The sequence below is a fragment of the Haemaphysalis longicornis genome, unplaced genomic scaffold (assembly GCF_048455015.1).
Source record: "Haemaphysalis longicornis isolate Haplotype H1 unplaced genomic scaffold, Haemaphysalis longicornis Haplotype H1 scaffold_1, whole genome shotgun sequence".
NCBI lineage: Eukaryota > Metazoa > Arthropoda > Arachnida > Ixodida > Ixodidae > Haemaphysalis > Haemaphysalis longicornis.
In genome coordinates, this window is record NW_027526203.1 from 226,971,663 (window position 1) to 226,990,804 (window position 19,142).

Here is a 19,142-nt window from a genome sequence, read left to right on the forward strand (position 1 = left end):
AACGACAAACCGCTGCTGCATGCTGCATCCACGCAGATAAAATTCATACGTGGTAGGGACGGACCTTTCCCAATCCAAGAACAACGCCAGTAGCGGCGAAAACGGAAATCACAATTGGTGGCTCTTTCGGCCACGATTGCCGGTGATGCTCTTGTCGGATATGCTAATTGCCGGGAGCGTCCGTGGTGATAGCTAAGAGGCTTGCTTCGCACGCACATCGCGCTTCGCTTTTTTTTAAACTTCATCCGCATAGGTCGCTGTTCGGGTGCACTCATGACAAATTTTAGCTCGTTTCCCAATGCCAATGATTAACCGTGCGATGACTTATCGCTTTCGGAGTTTCGGAGCTGAGAGGCGCTTTGGTGGTGGCGTAACCATAATCTTTTTGATGTTCGTCCTGGCGGGCACACCGCATCCGTAAAAGGCTGGAATTGCGATAACAGCGAGCCACCATAAGTAATGGCGATGTCTGGATGCGCATGCGCAGAGAAAGTTCGTGGAAAGGGTCCATTCCGGCGGCACTTCAAAAGTGAAGTGACGTTTCTTTCAAGTCAGCGCAAATAGCCCGCCCTGGTAAAAAGCGAGCGACGAATTGTCACGGGCTCAAGTTTTCGAGCTATATTTCTGGCCTTGCCTTTTGCATAAGGCCGCTAGCAGAGCCGAAAATTCGGTGCAAGTTTACGAGAGTAAGAAGTACATGGAGATATGGTTAGTTAACGTTTCATAGCTACCGACTGTGCGTGCACGCGCGCATGAATAAAAAAAAGGGGGGGGGGGGCTGGGGGAGAGGGAAGATAAATGCGCCAAGAAAGTATGTAACAACGTTTCGCTACTCTTTCTTACCACGAAAGCCACGACGCGGGCTCTTTGTGGAACCTTGCTTCACGGGCGATAAAAGCTCTAAACTGCTCATCGGGGGCGAAAAGTTTTTTTTTTCCTTCCCCAGCGGCAAGCCCGCTCATGTGGGGATTATACTCGGAGCAATTTGGTTTCACCCATCGTGGCCCCCACAGCAAAACTCTCAGCGGCAACAAACTTTGACCTACACTTTTCCTTGTCTCGGCCGTCCTCTAAAAATAGAGAAAGCGCATTGGTATCGCGTTGGCTTATAGTACCGGGCTGCCGGCAGTGGCTGGTAATGAGTGATCGCTGCTCTCGGCTATCGGTGCAGTTATTTGAACGCTGTGCTTCGGCACGTGTGCCGCCGCTTGTGGGCCTCTCCTGCGTGTTCGTCTCCCTCGCCCGTTCCCCGTACCACAGCGGCGGCGAAAGTCGGCTAAATAACGACGCGCGTCGGTATTATCCGCATATCGATCTGGCAGAGCAGCGCTCCAGCCAAACGTCATCCCCCTTTCCCCGTCGGCTCTTGCGTTATTCGTTACACTCGCAGTCCTCACTCCCGCACTCACCGTTGGGAATTTAAGTCTCACCTTGCCTCCCTCGCTCTTTGTCTTTTTTTTTTTTTTTGCTAAGGGGCGATTGGCAGCGGGAAGAGAAGGAGGAGGTTAGCACATTTATATCGTAGCTTTGAGTGTGGAGCTTTAAAATAAAGCCACGCAGCGCGGACGAGAACAAGGGAGTTTATCAAGGGGCCTCCACTTAGCCCACTGCAGTGCCGGTTGCTCGAAACGTGCTGCGATCACCATGCTCAACGAGGCACAGCCGGAAGAGTGTGGGCATAACCATTCGGCTACGCTTTGCCGGTAAGTGCACGGGCGCAGCGTCTTCTGGCCTCCGCGCTCCAGCTACAGCTGAAGAATACGCGCTGTGAATGAGGGCTGGCGTTCTTACGAGAGCAGTGCAGTAGCGGACTTGGAACTTGCTGCGTTTTGCCCGATGTGTGATTTATCTCCTCGTTTTCGCGGGTAAGACTATTTATCTCAAACTAAAATACGACGAGCCTATGAGGCTTCACAAAGCATAAACTGGCTATGACGCTTGGCATATTGCATGACACGGCATATGGGTGTCTCGTTATCCGGGCATTCCTGGTAATCCACGACTGTGTGTATTTGTAATCTATAAGTTTGCGCACCCCGTACTTATAAGCGATGTCGGTGGGCGGGAACCATTGAAGAGCCCGAAAGTTGGCTCCCAGCGAAAGTAAACCGCGGTGACATGCACCAACCTGTATTAGCGGAAGGCGTTGAAGGCGGCGAGAACGCCCTCCTGAAGTAGCCCCGATCCGTGTATGGCATACATGGAGAACAGGCGAAAAATCCCTTAAAACGTTTGACTCCCGCCCGCCAGGTATACTCTTTCAAGATGCGTTTTGGGCAGTAAGTCCGGCGTGCTACTATTGCTGATTATATAAGCTGTAGTGCAGGCTGAAAAAAAATTCCCGGTTTCAGAACTTTTTTTTTTTAAACGAGTGCCGATTGTAACCAAATTTGTACGTTTGCGCGCGAATGCCTTAGTCTATTGCTGGCTCCAACCAATGCGAGGCGGTATTCACAAGGCCACTTTAAGGCAATTTAGTGGCAATCAAAATGCAACCGACACGCTTTGTGGATCCCGCCTCAGACTTGTCAACTTTCTTAGGCGAACCTCGTCAAGCTTACGAACCTTACTGAACATCGCTAACCCAACGTTCGTAGCTCTAGCATGACTATGTAGGGCGTACCTTTACAGCCCGGTTGCCAGGAAAGGCGACCTCCGCCATAGTGTGCCACCGCTGTCCACAGTAACTGTTTCTGCGACACACAGTAACCAACCGCCTTTTCAATCAGCATATCTTATGACACGTAATTCCTGCACTGTCCAACTCCCGCGTGCGATCGCACTTCATAGCAACAAAGGTTAGGGAATGTCATTCGAGTTGCACGCACACGCAAGGATAACATATGTATTTTAAGACTTTTGACGCAACTCCAAATCTCTTGGTACATACTTAATGATTTGTTTTCTTAGTTCAGCTCAAGTGGGGCCGCAGAATATTAAAGGGAAGCTCCGCGGCTGTGAAAAAAAAGTGTTTACTAACTTTAACTGCAGTATTTTTCCCGATGTAAACTGGCACACAAAAGTAATAATGTTGCGTCGTACCCCCGCGGCAACACCAGCTACGCGCACTTCAACACAGTCTCTGCAGAGGCACGCTGCATTGATGCTTGAGCAAGTTGGTTTTTAACATTCTTGAATTCACATGGCAACAAAGAAGGACGAGACGCCCAGGCGCCTGTGTGTTTCGTCCCCCTCCTTCTCCTCCCCGTTTGTTGCGCTGCGAATTCAAGATGAGCAGGCAGCAAATATTGTAAACACATGCGCTAAATCCACTCTCTTACGTGGCCAAACCACATAAGAGAGTGGATTCAACGTGATATGGAAACCCCGTGAAAAAGTGGGAACCATCGGGTAAGTGTCCTCAAATGTAAAACAAAATGAAGACCATGATTGCGTTGGTTCCCAGTTGCTGGTTATGCGTACTTTCGCTTTCATGGTTGGCCTCAAAGGGACTCTGCAACACTTCAGATAAACGCTTCCGCTCTTTCCTACCGTTCTGGAAGGCCTGTGAAAGCTATCGTTATCGCCAGCCAAGAGAGACACGCGTGATTTGCTCATCGCATCAGATCCGCCTTCCGTCTCGCGTTGGCTTTTGTGGCGATTTTTTAAAGTGGCTACCGAATGCGTTTATTGCTGTAACTGAAAGGAAGCCAGCCAATAACCGTCACAGCAATCTAATTGCGTAATTCCAGCCCTCAAAGAAGGCCAATACCGGGAAAGAGAGAAATCTTTTGAGCATGTTCTCAGATGCACATAGAGCTAAACACATCCAGTACCGATTCTAGGTACTGGATGTGTTTGTGGACTACATCCTCATGGCCTCTAATATTTAAAGAAAAGCCGAAGAAAGCGCTGCAGGGTCCCTATAAATAATAAGCGTTCACACGGAGGCTTCGCAGCGGGAAATCACTTGGTGCATCAGCTTCTATTTAGAAAAAAATTAAGAAAAAAGACACTCCCCTGGAGGCTGATCAAGCGCAATGAAACGACAATATATTCACTAAAACCCGTACGCCGCCCTCGTCGCGCGTGATCAGAATCCGCCGCTAGCGAATTAATTGCCCCAACGGCTGGGCAGATGACGACTGCAGCCTCGCATTGCTCACTAGGTTCTGCTATGCTCCACGTGCGTCCTCTTAAATGACCTTATTTACCATCGTTAGGCGGCAACTTGTATTTCTGAGCATTACTGCTCTCTGAAACACTGACTGCAATTCACCTGTTTGTTATTTTCTTTGAGGAAAACAATGAAAAAGCGACGGATGTAGTTAAGGGTAGAGGATAGTTGGTGCTTTGTAACAAAAAGAGCATAAACAAAAAGACAACAACAAAAAGAGCATAATGCATCCTATGCAAACTACAGCAGCTACTGATGCTACCAAGCTTTGCTTTGTGGTACCTGCGTTAGGCGGGCAGTTCCAACTGACAGCTGGGGCGATAGCATTATGACACGCAATCGAGCTTCACTGCTGTGGCTTTCCGTAGATCTGAACCGTGATCGAGATGTTCCACGTTTCGACACCACGGATTTGCAGCGCGACAATCGTCGTGAATTTTACTACCAGAAATATTTAGAAGCGCACGAGAGAATAAATTTTTGCTCCCCCTTTATTGTGTGGACTTACTCTTGTGCAAACAGGTAGATTATTGGGGTCGTGTGAAAAAAAAAGGCTATGCCAGGTAGCCGTACCAGAGTACTTGATTGATTCATTGTAGGGTTTAGCGCGCCGACGCAACGCAGGCGATGAGGCGCGCCGTAGTGGAGGGATCCGGATTAATTTGGAACACCTGGATATCTTCAACGTGCGCCGAAATCTCGTACACACGGGCGTTTTTGCTTTTCGCCTCCACCAGAAAAGCGGCCACCGCGGCCGGGAATCGAACCCGTGACCTCGTGCTCAGCAGCGAAACGTTTTAGCCACTCGGCTTCCGCGGCGGGGCCTACTTGAATACTTTAATACCAGTACTTGTTGTTGTTGTTTGTTCGTTTATTTAATAGCCTCAAGGCCTAGTAGACACCAAGCGGGTGCGATCTATATCCGGGAAACTGAATATGCATGCACAGCATGGGATGCCTCTACTGCTATAGTTCAAGAAAAATGAGAGTTCAAAAGGGAGCTGCTCGCTTTGAAACCAGAAATTATAATTTTAATGTCAAGAGCTCACAAATTATAATCTATCTTGGATGGAAGTCGTTGCATCAGGGTAGAAAACTGCTAAGATTGAAATTTCTGCGCAACATTTACGATAACCGAACCGAAATTGTTATAGATTTTTATTTAAAACAGCCACACTATGTATCCGCACGCAGAAACAATGCACCAAAGATTAGAGAATACCAATGCCGCATTAGTGTGTTCAAACATTCATTTTTTCCTAACACTATAAGTGACTGGAACGAACTCCCAAACGAGGCGTTTCTCGATACCGACTTTCGCTGAGGCTATCGAGCATGCAGTTTAATTTTCTTTCCAGATATCTGCCCCGTGTATAGTCGCTCAAATAAGTGTTTCATTGTTATTTGTCTCACACTGACACGTTTATGTACTGTATACTGTTCGAAAATAACCCCGCTACAACAATGCCCTGCGGTTGCTACAGGAACCTGTAATTAATTAATTAATTATTAATTAAATAACGCGGCCTGGTGGTTCTCAAGTTTGACAGTCGACCGGCCCAACCAACGAGAAAGAAGGAGCCGCTCCGAAGTTATCGACACTGCTCCTTTTCCCCTTTGCTTGGTCAGTCGGCATGGTCTCCTGCCCTCCTCTTGCTCCCTCGCCGCTTTCCCCACGTTCTTATGTAAGTGAGTGGAGGAAAGAGAGAGCCAGAAAAAGTCTGTGCTGGTGTCACAGAGAGAGCGCAGGGATTTTCCCTTGATAAAGAACGACGAAATTCGATCGCGCAATGCGATGGCGCTGGCGTCAGCAGCGACGGGTGGCGTGGCGTCAAAAAGAGGAAGCGATTACGTAGTGATTCGTAATCATTGAACACCCGCCGCGAAGGCTCAGTGGCTGAGGCGAGGTGCAGGTCTGCTAAGCCCAAGGGGGCGTGTTCGATCCGGGCCGCGGTGGCAACCAATGTAGACTCCAATTTATTTATTTTTTTGCTCCAGAAAGAAAGTTTATGCTATATCTCTCTTTCTCCGTCCCCTGAGCAATGGATTGTTCCGCTGACCAGCTCAGACCTGAACGACCACCTGAACGACCAGCTTGTGATGATCATCAAGGCTCCTGCCATGACGCAAGACTCTGGGGTCTTGAACTAAGGGCGCTACAGCCTTAGGAAGCAAACAAATTGTTGCTCTATTGCAATAAAAGTTACTCCTCCTCCTCCTCCTTCCCATGGAGGCAAAAATCGAAAACGGCCGTGTGTCGAGATGTCGGCGCACGTGAAATATCCTCAAGACCACGAAATTATTCCGCAGCCACCGACAGCGGCAAGCTTAATAGCCCAAGTGTAACTTCGGCGCGTCACCCCCCCCCCCCTCCCCCCCTTTTTTTTTTTAATTTCTTAATGTTTGGCAGGGCTTTCAGAGGAGCCGTGAGAGTATGTTGAACCTAAGCATACACCAACTATTCATTCTTTCCGTGTGCTAAGACCCAAAAGCAAAAGAAAAATGGCCGCGTATCTTTTTCTTTCGTTGCAAATGGCAACGAAAGACGATAGTCGACTGGCTCCCCTGCCAAGTAATTGCCTCCCTTCTCTTTTCCTCTCAACTCTTATAGTGTTCATCTCCCATCTCTCTCCTCCCAAGATAAACACGTTTGAGGTTTGCTCAAGTCAATTTAAATTCACCACGTTCCACTGCTCCGGGCCGGGTGCCTCCATGCCAGCGCTGCCGTACGGCGCAGACGCGCGTGAATAGAGGCCCCCCACTTCAATGTTTATAGAACCACATTGTCCTGCTTCATGTGCGTTACAAGCGGAACAAGGAACCTACAACATAGTGGAATCTTTGGTTGCTGTTGCCGTTTCATTGCTTGAAATGCTTGAAAGTGGATGTAGTATTGTATTTGCTATCGCAAAAATCAAGCTTCAATAAATTCTCTAATAAATGAACACTGCAAATATTACGTATGTATTAATTTTTACCCGATATCAGAGTAATGGTTTGTTCTTGTTCAACAATGTTAAGTATGAACACTGCCACTGGTCTTACTCGTTTAGATGTGGTGGTGGGTGCAGAAACCTATTGTTCAGATTCTGTTTCCCTTTGGCCGGGCGGCTGAATCGCGTGACAGAAACTCTAAATTGTTTGTATGTTAATCTTTTGTCTACAATCAACTTGAATCTGTTTATATGTTTCTGTAAGTGTCTGTTACTTGCAGCCTTCGCGCTCTATTAGTTTTATAGCAACCGGCGCTGCACTTGTTTAATTGTTTCTGGTTGTTACGTTGTATCATTGATACCAGGATTTTTTTATAATAAATTTATCCTTTCAAGACAGATAGACAGTTTTTAGGGCAGCGCTGTGGCACAAGTCGATGCGCGCTGATATGTGGTTTTGTGATAAATTCTCTTTCCACAGACAGGCATATAGACAGACGAAAATGTTTGTGTTCAAGTAGCCCAAGAAAGACTGTCGTCTTTAAAAGGGTTAGACTTTTTTTTGCCTTGCGGGCCACCGCGTGGATTCTTGAGGGAAAGCAGATACGGCGCGGTTGCGGCAAACGTCCCGGTAGCGTCTTAGTCTGCTTGCGTGCATTACCATTCGTCAAAAATGCCAAGTTTGGCTGTTCAAGTGCTTTTCGTGCGTTGTTGCTGCAAAACCCGAATCTCTACTCAATTATGCGCGCGCAAAAAATATTTTCAATGCAAGCATGCTTTGGTGCGGGCAGCATGTGTTTATATGCCCCTCCAACCTTCTTGCAAAGACGACGTTCCTTTAGGCAAACCGAGAGAAGGCTTACATATCGAAAGACAGAATCTCGTGCGTTTAAAATGTTCGACTTGACTCTGGAAGACCGAATGCGGGCAAATTATTTTGCGATAATTCTTCCCGACATCAGGGGCGCTAAAGGCGAGAAACAAAAAAAAATCAGAAGAGCTCTCTCGGAGGGCTGCTCAAAGAATGCAAAGCAGATAGCTAATCGCATAAAAGACTGCTTCAGAGATCGTTAGTTCAATGTTATAAAACAAGTCTCCGATGTTATAGGTATGCTATCTTTGTCACGAGTTTCAATTTATGACGAGGCATCTTTTGTCCCCCGAGGGAATGGGGAGTCGTGGACAAGAATAAAGCCAAACACGGCAACACCCGCAGAACCACAAACCGCCGAACGTTGAGTGTAGCAGCAGTTTTGGGCCGTGTTGCTACCGGTGTCATCCCACCGATGATCATAGGGGCCGCGGTTGCACACGGCATTAAACTCCCGCTTTGCTGCCCAGATTATTACGAAGTACGACAAGAGCGTATATCAAAGTGGCATTGCCGTTAGCCCTGATGCGACACTTAAGCAATAAAACTTGCTGCTGGGCTTTGTTGCTTCACAGTACTCGCAATAAAAGTTAGCGCGCAACAGACCAAGCGCATAAGAGATGAATGAGGCTAGCGTCTGTACCCTCTGTCTCATCTGTGTTTTGTCTATAAATCTGCAGTAACTTTGGTTGCGAATACGTAGCAATAAGACGCTTCGTGATGGATTGCTATGGGGGTGCGTGTCTTCTGCACCAGAATCTCGGAAGAATGGACGTCTGTAAATTTTACCTTTGTACGCACAAAAAAGGAAAAAAAAATCCGAGCCCTTCCGCCCTGTGAAGAGGGAAGTCCAGCAAAGGTGGTGCTCTGGGAAAATTTGGTATGTCTGAGTGTAGCTATATTAAATTATAAGGACAGTGGTCCGAACTGCACAATCTTCTCGGCCACGGCGCAAAGCTGCTGCGTCTCAGGAAGTGAACGCGTCATCAGGGATCGTACGATGTCGCGCACTACTCTGGCGCACCATGCTCTGACGTTATCTCGTAGCGCGTAGCCGCCGCGGAGCACGTATCGCAAGACTCCCTCCCCCTCACATCTTCGCCATACTCTCCTTCCCCCGCTTTCCCTCTCGCTCTATCTTTCATGCATTCTTCGTTTTATCGGTTACGACGAGACGGCCCGCGGCGCGAAACCACAGCAACGGGTACCTAAGAGCTGCGGTCTAAAACAACGTGAAGCAGGCTAGCGTACCTGGCCTCGAGGGCGCAATCACCGAGCCACCGCAGCTGTTATAATAAAGCAATTGCAATGCATTTCGTCAGCACGACGATGTTACTTCAGAACAGCTGACCATAAAAATAAACGTTGCTTCAGAACGCCAAAGCATGCGGGCGTTTGAACTTCGGTCGTTGAAGACTGTATTGCACCGACAGTGGCTCCCTCCCTATGACACGATGCATTTTTGTACCTCAAATTCAAACCTTGCGTTTGAGTCCTGGGGCAGAACCTAGTGGGTGCCGGAAGGGCGCCGGAAGATATCTGGCGGGGTTGATTTCCCGCGGGGTCTACTGGACGTCACCGAATTTTAGCCAAAACGTTTTCGCGTGCACAGGCTGGGTGCCGTTCTCGCTCTGCGCCAATAGCGTGAAACCGCGCCGGAAATCAACCGCGGCGGATACCTTCCGGCGCCCTTCCGGATGCCTTCCGGCACCCAGTAGGACTCGGTCCCAGCTTGCGTCATCATCTCAATCGCCCGCGAGGTAGGGCCCGCTTAATGCTTCCTTCGCAGCTTCTTTACGTCGCTGACCACGTGTCCTATTGTGATTTCTATGCACGCTCCGCGGAACGTGACACAGCTAATGGTAATGAGTGCGCGCCGAGTGTTGATTCGACGGGCCTTTTGTGGACGCTTTTTGCTGGCAGATCTATTGGCGGTGAGCGCGAACACGGGCGGCGCTGCGGAGCACGCCTCCGTGACGTCAGCTTAGGGATTCTTGCATTTATCGTCTGCTTCACTCAGGCTCGCTCTCCCTGCCGTTTCTTTGCGCTCGGTCAACGTCCGATGCTTGTCCGCACCAGAGTTGGCGTGTGGGTAACATTATATTATAATAATAAGCTTAAAGTGTGAGTTAAAGTAGAGTTTTAGATATCGCTACGGAAGAAACATTGCCGGCGTCGCCCCTTTCCTTGTGAAGCCGGTCCTGTGCGGAGCGCGACGAGTCGCAGCTAGGCGTCAGCTTCTGTATTAAGCATTTTTTTTCAAAAAGGGAACAGTCAGCTGTAATAATAACCGACAACAGCGAAAATGAAAGACCAAAACAAATTCTAGGCCTTCAGGGCTATCGGCTTTGGCAGAAGGCATTATGATTCCCGGTAATCATATGTATGGCAAAACAGTTTTTGCGACCTTGCCGAACGCTCGAAAGTATCACATCACATTGTATCACATCACTTTACTTTGTCATGGCATGAAATTTGCCGACCTGCACTATAGGCTGCAAGAACTATAGGTTGAGTTCCAAATAACCCACTGTGTGTATAGGCGCGCGCTAATTTTGTACGAGGCTTCTAACCAGTAGGAGGTTCATTGAGCAAAACGAGTCACGTCTACATTAAAGATACAATAACACTCTGTTTGTTCAGACTTGGAGGGATATTTCGGTACATTTTCCACAGCCATATCCTCCCGATATTCGTATATGCGTTATGGGAAAACTGCACTCAAGAGGAGGAAAGAGAGGAGGAGAAAACTTTATTTAACAATGAAATCGAGCTGGTTAGTGGGCCGGGTCCTCAGTCCAGGACAAGAGAGTAAAAGCAATTTTCTTTAATTCTTAGAACGCCATCCCGAGTAGAATAGGACTTTTTCTTTGCGCCTGGAATGGTTGGAAAACAATAAAGACCTGCCTAGAAATATTCATCGGTTTCGATTCTTGTGTTGTTTGCAGGTATACTATTTATTGCGTTAGTTAGCGAGTATATAATACCTTCAACACCGTAATCATGTCATCATTGTTCGGGTTGAGAGTCAGTTCGTTATGATAACAATCATTACGATAGAAATTCGGTGCACAAAAGCCGCCTTCGAGTAATGTGGACAACGTTGTCTGGGGCGCGATCGCGGTGGCGTGGCACAAACCTCCTCATTGTATTTTCATGTGAATAAGCAAAGCACGCTGCGGATATGCACATTATTGCACGCAGCCGTAGTGAAAGCCAATTTGTGAAAAAGGGAATGTATGCCATAAAACCTAAACAAAATATCCACAGTATCTTTTCCCAATCATCCCCAAACCTCCTAATAAGACGTTTGGGATGGTGCAGAAAAACTAATGCGTGGTGCACAAAAAAAGAACAAGATACATTCATCTGATACAAGACAACAACAACAAAAGAAATAGAAGACAGCTGTTTTATTTCCTGCTGTACGTGCGATGCGCGTGTAGGGGCCCGCGCTGCTTGGTACGCAGCATTAGACTGTTGGGTCTTCACAAGAGCACCTCAAAAATTCTGCAGGGAAGCCTTCACATTTGGAATACTTATCGAGGAGCTCTGAGCGCTGATCCTCGCGAATAAGCTAGAAAGGACGAGTTACACGCGATCTTCTGACCGATGCTCTGAAGAAAGTTCTCTATCTCCTCGTGTGTTGCAAACTTGTGGGGGATACAGCTTCAAATTATTCAGATGCGTCAGAAGCTGGCAAAATAACTGAAGCACTAGAAATGCGCTTTTTAATGCACTACAGCAACAAAGCGGGCGATTTCTAGCACAGACACTGCTGCCCCTCACAAGCGGAGTGTAGCAGACGACAGCGGCGCGAGTCCCTAAGCTGACGTCAGAGCCAGGGGGCGCCACTCAAACATCTCACCGCCAATAGGTGCACGCTTTCGCCAACCTAGCCGCGCGTGACTCTATCGCGCGCTACGAAACACTTCTGAACGGGTTTGTCCTTTCGTAAACGATCATCTGAAACGCTCTTCCATTAAGCTCTCGTACAAGAGCATGAGCTGTGTAGCAATATGCTACGAAGAACGTGAAACACGCAGATCCGGGAAAAAGAAAAAAAAAAAAGACTCGTAACAAAATACAACCTCCTTTTCTGTGTCCCGTCCAAGCTGTTCATATCATTCAATTCGTATTCTCCCTAAGTAGTCATTCATTCGCCCGCAACGAAGCGCATTTGCATTAGAAGCCCTTTTTTTTCGTTGGGACGAGTCACTACCGCGCATAAACTTACCTTATGTTTAACGCTACCCAAATGCGATCGCTTTTCTCAAACAGCCCTCTTGCGTAAGTGCTGTCCACAACCTCAGACTCACAGAAAAAGTATTTCCCTCTGAACAGAGTATCACGTTATCTATCAGCTTGCCCGGACGTCTGCTAGCGACGGTTTCGTCACTGAACTTGAAACTGTTCAGATTCGGGGTTTCACCGAAGCAGAGTACATTATATCGTTAGTGATTATGCCCTCGACCTCGACGAAAGACCGTAATTGGACGCCGCAAGAAAAAAAGAAAAAGTTAGTTTACTTGAGGAAACAAAGGATTGTCGTGCGAAAACGTGCGGCATGACTTCCTGCATTGAAAACGTTATTTTCAATGCAGGAATACACCGGTATACGCAAGATATATGTTGGTTCCTGTGGCTCCCGAGCCCTCGCAAAGTCTTCACAGTACGCAGGCAGATTTTTTGTGGTTGAGACTCCTCGTGTTTGCACACTAATTGATTTATTGATTGAATTTCCTGACTAACTGAAACGGTAAATTGTTTAGCCGTTTATAAAGCGCAGTCTCATACACTTCTACCAGCATGCGCCTGTGTCCGCGCGCGACAAATCTCTTTAAGCGATTTAATTCCTATACCGTTTCCATATTTATATATCACACATACGCACGCAGGTGTCGTTGCACACAAAGCGAGGCGGCAGTGTGTGCAGCAACGCAACCGCGCGTACATCCAGTCCAACGCTTCGCTTATAGTGGACTCCCCGTCGGTGTGTCATATAGTAGACGAGCGGTAGTACCCGGTGATGCCCGGATGGGCCTAAGCACAGGCGGTATAAAGCCTGGTAGTGCTTTCGCGCTGAAAATCTCGGTCCAGGAGAAAGGGAGAGTTGCGACGCTAACATCCTCGCTTCGGCGATTTACCAAGCTCACCGGCCCTTATGCCCTTATTTCCGATTCTCAACTTCCTCACCAGTGACGCCCTCTGAGATCTGTCTGCTGCCCCCTGCGACAGCTACTCGTACTTCTGTCCTTCCACCAGGACGACACGCAAATGGGACGCAATAAAATTTCTATGCACGCCTACTATTTCGGACCTTAGCCCTCTTGTGGTACACTAAAACTTCGTAATTTGAAGGTTGCGATTAGAAACGGCTGCAGCGAGCGCCACGCCATTGGCGTATGACGGAGAACAAAGCAACCTGACCTGATCGTTCAGTTTCTCGCGCTAGACAGGAGTTGGCGGGGGCAAGTTCAGAACTGTAGGGTACATGGAGTAAAGAAAAGGTTCCTGGATTCCCGCGCGTCCGTTCTCTGGCGAAGTTTGAACCATCTTATCTATTTCGCGTTGCTGGGTCTTGTGGGTAACGACAACAACTGTGCGTTGAGCACTGCGGCGCAGTAGCGGATGCACAGGACCGTTCAAAGGGTCTCTCCACCCTGTACGGCGGCGCTGGCATCGAGGAACCTCCTTGCAAATTGCGAATTGCAAATAGCGTCGGTAGGGCGGGAAAGTAGCGCTTCCCGTAAGCTAAGCCGGCTTCAAAAAAGCAATGCCGAAAATCTGATCGCTAAATTATGCTTCGCATATTGAAAAGAAGGGAGAGAGGAAAAATGAGTTATTTATATTTTGCCTTGCCAGTTAGCCGCCGAGGGAAAATAAGGCTGGTACGCATCGTGTCACTTGATCGAAGAGCAGCGAAACAGGATCGCTTTTCTTGACTGACTGGTTTCGCATAGTTGGCCCTTTGTACCAATTCAAGCGAAGTGCGGCCACAAATCGAAGTATGCCTGTTTGAAAGGGTCACAGGCCAGCACTACCCGAGCCATTCCCCACTCATACCAACGCTTTGGAGCGCCACATTACACCTTCCTGACCTCAATAAGAACGCGCACCGCTAGCCAGTGAAAAAGGAACGGATATAAGCCTTAGCCCTACGCGGCAGGGCAGTCAGCGTCGCAGGATTCCCGGCAGGCGCGCGAGACATGCAGATATTGCGGGTTGCCGGAAGCCGTTTACTGATATTTTGTGGCCGCTCCATCCTAAAAATTGGTGGCAGCTAATGTGTGGTCCATATTGCAATACAAAAGTCACTAATTTAGAGGACACGCTGTTTGCATAGCATTGTATTGCGCACGAAGTCCCTGCAAAACAATGTAGGAGTCCTATGGTCTACATTCCTTACTTTGAGGTTATGTTACGTACATCTCTTGAGGCGAACTATCACAAGGGTAAAACCTTTGGAAAAGTGTTAGAGCGTGCTTCATTTTGACTAGGATCTCCATGGCGCTAACTACGCACACACGTTACTTGGAGGATAACTGAGCGATTCCTAACTTTGATTTAGTAGTCCGGGTCATGGCGTTGATGTTACGTGGGCTTGAGCAGTATTGCGCTTTTTTTTTTCAGGAACTCAACATTCAGCAGAATAAGCAGACACTTCAATTTTCTCCCATCAAAAGGTCAGCTTGGCAGCGATGTATACGATGCAGCCCTATTGGTGTCAATTGCACTTGCAGCCTCCATCGTGCTTTGGGCGTTCATCCCTTCAAAGCGCCGACAACACAAGAACAAGGTAAGCTACGAGGGGAATATAGAAATAGAAAAAAAAAGCTGTCATCAAAAAGTGTCTTACACATTTTACACGTTCTTGTCGATAGTGTTTAGGATTAAGTGACTTAGCTGAGCTTACTCTTGGCAACAAACGCTTCCAATGAATAACGGCCGATTAGAGACACTGATGCTTATCTCAAGCAACTCAACGAAGTTATTAGACGTAGCTCGCAAAATTGAGTTCTCGGATCAGTAGGTGTCAAGAAAACTGAACTCAAGAAATGGGTGCTAATCTATTGCCACCTACAGCTTTGTGTACAAGCACGTTTCCCGCCGCTAATAGACGCTTAATAAGCATTTGGGAGCGGCTCAAATTAATGCGCTAGTTTACACCGCGTTGAACCTTGGTAGAAATGCTCACGAGCATGCTTTATTTTTGTCTAAAGAGACCTGTAGATGTGCAATTTTTTTAGGAGCGCTTGTGCCGTTCATTACCCTGTAGCTTTTTTGCGCTCCACATTGTTTCTCAAATATGAATCACCTCACACAACAGCATGCGTTATTGAACGCTTCAGACACCTATTCTATTCTAGAGTTACCAGACTAGACAAGAAGACCTAATGACAATGCATGATTTATCTACGTTCTTTTGTATACTGCTTTAAGCGTAACACGCTTGCGAAATGTTTTGGGGAACAGGACCGACGGAAGCCTAGGAAGGTGGTCCGAGGAGACATGCCACCAGTTTTTCCTAATGGTTGGATCCCCGTGTTAGATTCTACAGACCTGGAGGCCGGCAAAATTACATCTATCAGCGTTCTAGGTAAGTTTGCTATTACAGCACCCTTCTCACAATACAAAGATTAAGGATTCATTTTGCAACATGACATATCTAAGTACCCACATAGAATAACCATGCCCACAAAGTTAAAGGAGATGTAGTTGTGAGTGCACTCCAGCGACCAAGGAGTTTTTGTAGGGCGCTGACATACGTACAGATTCCTTTGTTTCTGAATAAAGTTTTACGTCTATTTTCAGAATATAGACGGCCCTCAGTGCCCGTTTTGGATACACTTACGTAAAAAAAAGAACAGTAACCCAGTACAATGTCAAATGACACAAATACAACCGCTGGCCTCACGGCTTTTAATTGTGTCCCTTGGCACAGTGGATCTAAGAAGTTAAATTGAGTAATGCTACGCTTAAACAAAAATCTTGGATTGCGTGGGACGCCCTACACCTCGGGAACGTAGCTGATACCCCGCTGATCAATGACTCAGTACTAAGCCAGTTTTCATTGCACGGCCGATGTTTCTTACCCCTGGCCCACCCGTGTTCAGTCAACTCCCATGTAGCACCCCAATTAAAGCCCAAAGAGAATTCAATTCACGACCACGCGCAATGTGTCTTGTGCTAGGTGTGACACAGGCCAGAGTGCCAACCAGTCATAATCTGAGCTGCCAGCTCCCATTCCATGCTGAATACGCCGCCTCTCGTCCGTAGTCTGAGCTGCGTATAACACATAGAAAGCAGTAAAAAATTGACGCTGCACGCTGAAAGAACACAAGGACAGCCACAGGTGTGCTTGTGGCTGTCCTTTTGTACTTTTTTTTTCACAGGTTTTGTGTATGTTAGCCACTATGCACCAACAGACCCAACTTTCGCAGTTATTCAGTTGTGCCTAATACATCCAATATCATGAAACCACGTGTTCAGCTTAAGGTTGGAGGTCAATGTATCGAAAGGTCCATGTATGGTATACACTGTATGGTATGGTTGGAGGTCCATGTATGGTATACAAAGCGACCATGACGACCCGAGAATTGAGCCTCTCGATGTTTCAGGCCCTTTACCGGGCTCTGACGTGCAGCACGTTACCACCGGACGTTAATTCAAACTTTTAACTTTCATCCATAGAAATTCTGCGATTGGACATTAAAATAACCACGTTAAAGGATGTAAGGACAGAACCGCACCTAGAGTGCCTCATTGACTAGGCGAAAGCCATAGAGAGTAGTACTTTGACATCATAATTCATGGACGCTGGATAAATCAGAGTCGTAACCTTTAAATTTGGGCTCTTTCATGAAACTTACCCCGTTTGCTAACAGCGGAGCCGTTGTACAAGCCTTAAGTTGGCCGTTGCAGAAAAAAAACCCGGAAAATGTCGAGCGCTCGTCAGCGCTTGCCTCGCGGCGACCGCCCAGCGTCCTCGGAATGTGCAGTGGCTTCAGCACCCGTTGTTATTGCGGTCACTCGGCACCAGTGACCGCAATCCTCGGGAATCCTCAGTCTCAGACTCCCTGGCTGTAGCCGGCCTTCCGTGTCCTATTCGCCAACCGAAGCTGCGAGCAGGGGTCGGAGTTGCTCAGCGTCGCCGCCCTCTGTGAAGGGATTGGGTTGGGATTGGGAGCGAGATCTGGCGTGTTTGGGAATGCACACACTGTGTGGAATAGTGCTCCTGATGTGGAGCAGGAGATGCACTGAGGGGAGCATTGAGAGGGGAATATTTGGTGCTAGAGCGTCTTTTGGGGGAAGGTTTTGTTTGGAGCTGGCGAGGTATGACTCCCTCGTGTAAAAACCCCGAGAAGCGAGTAAAGGGCGAGCGCTCGGGAGCGCGTGCCTCGCAGCGACCTTCGAGTCCCGGTTCGCGCAAAAGCTTGAGCAAAAAAAAAAAAACAAAAAAAAATCTCCAGCGATGTTCTCCAGTGCTACAGCACATTAAAAAAAAACCGCAGCGCAAATGCTGAAGATTTAAAGACGCCCTGCCAGGGAGAGGTCACCGGAGCCACGGCATTCTCTGGAAACCATTATGGATAATTGTAGACATGGCTACGAGCTTGCCGATCCTTCCCGAGACGACTTGCCGATCCCGCCACCGCAGCCTTGAGTCGACGACGAAGAGCTGGTGGACATTTACAATGCTGGGAATGACTCTGCACCCACCACTAGCCGCGAAGACAACGACGACCTCTTCGATGCATATGACGGCGATTTCTAGCACCGCAGCTATGCAAATAAACAATGATACTGAAACTTAATGATGTGTCCGGAAATGCTCACTTACAACCCATCCGCCGTTCAAGTCCTGCGCGCGAGTGCAAGCTTCCCTTTATTTTTTTTTTATTTCTTCTATATGGGTTGGACACTGTTCAACGCACGTTATGGTTCTGAGTTACCCATCCCACTAATAGAGAGGGAGTGCGTGTTGCATCATAAGGTGGTGTGTTCGCCCAGAGCAGCGATCTGCCACCTCCGACGTGTTTAGACTCTTTGTCAGGAAATGAGCGATCTCGCCCTCTGACGAGACTAGACTCACGTTTTGTACGGTGGTGGAAGCAGAGCTGGCAATCTGCCAAGTTGAAATGATAGTTTTGGGGGTAATCGCTAACGAGGCATTGGTGCTTCCTGTAGGCTTTCATTCAAGGCATGGCGTGATTGTTGCCGCTGATAACGGTGAAGTCATCTTGTCGGCTATGTCTTTACAACTAACAGGAATCCTTTTCTTCGTTACATGGAGCATTATGTCCCTACTGCTGTCAAGCTGTTGTCGTACAAAAATGACGGAATAAGCCAAGCACGGTGGTGTGGAGGTCAGAAAGCTTTGTCATGGCTGAGTGCTATCAACTACGCGGCTACATTGGGTTCAAAGCGCACCGCAACTTCTGACTCGGGGGTCACCTTTAAGAGCGAATTTTCACTGAACGTTATGTCGCGGCCACTGTCCACGGTACATTAGTCTGTACCTGACAACTTCTTCTGGCCTGTCCCCAACAAGCCAATAAATTTTTGGCAAAGCTGAGGGGAGAGGCCAGATCTAAGAGATTTGTCGAAAAGCGTCGGTGCTTACAGCTCAGTTACCCCACCATTCTCTAAATGACCCGCTCCCCACCCACCCCCCCCCAACCCCCACTACCGCAATGATACGACTTCTATCTGACTGCAGAAGGGTTATTGGCATATTTGTCGATTTTCGAAGGAACGGACGCATCAAAACCCCCTTGACGACATCCTCTCTAAGTACGTCTATACTGCTGGTGTCGAAACAAAAAGGGATTGATTGATTGATTGATTGATTGATTGATTGATTGATTGATTGATTGATTGATTGATTGATTGATTGATTGATTGATTGATTGAAGACTGCATTCTTTGCCCTGCATTGTAGATGGCCCTAGGCGTAATAATTTTTAAAGCAATTGCTTGTGATTGCGAAGTTACCCATTACGGCCAGTCACTGGTACAGTAAGGACACGGAGTGACTAGGGTCAAAGAATTTCAACCCGGTGTCATGAAAACCACACGCGCCCTACGATGTGGAATTGCTGCGCAACTCAGCGTACGGTTCGTATCCAGCGATTGCCTTCTTTGACAAAATGATGATATCGAGAGGGAGCGGGGTTCGTTTTCTCCGTTTTGTAACACAGGCACCGAGCAGAAAGAT

General features: G+C 47.8%; 1 protein-coding gene across 1 annotated transcript in view; it reads left to right on the plus strand.

Annotated features, from left to right (window-relative positions):
• The first annotated feature begins 1,488 nt into the window (after nt 1-1,488).
• LOC144142484 (cholesterol 7-desaturase nvd-like) overlaps nt 1,489-19,142 on the plus strand; it is a 29,193-nt gene continuing 11,539 nt past the window's right edge. Inside the window, exons 1-3 of the mRNA XM_077674030.1 lie at nt 1,489-1,703; nt 14,555-14,720; nt 15,398-15,521. Of these exons, the coding sequence (XP_077530156.1) occupies nt 1,645-1,703; nt 14,555-14,720; nt 15,398-15,521 (349 nt within the window). The 5' untranslated portion in view covers nt 1,489-1,644. The remainder of the gene's footprint in view (nt 1,704-14,554; nt 14,721-15,397; nt 15,522-19,142) is intronic.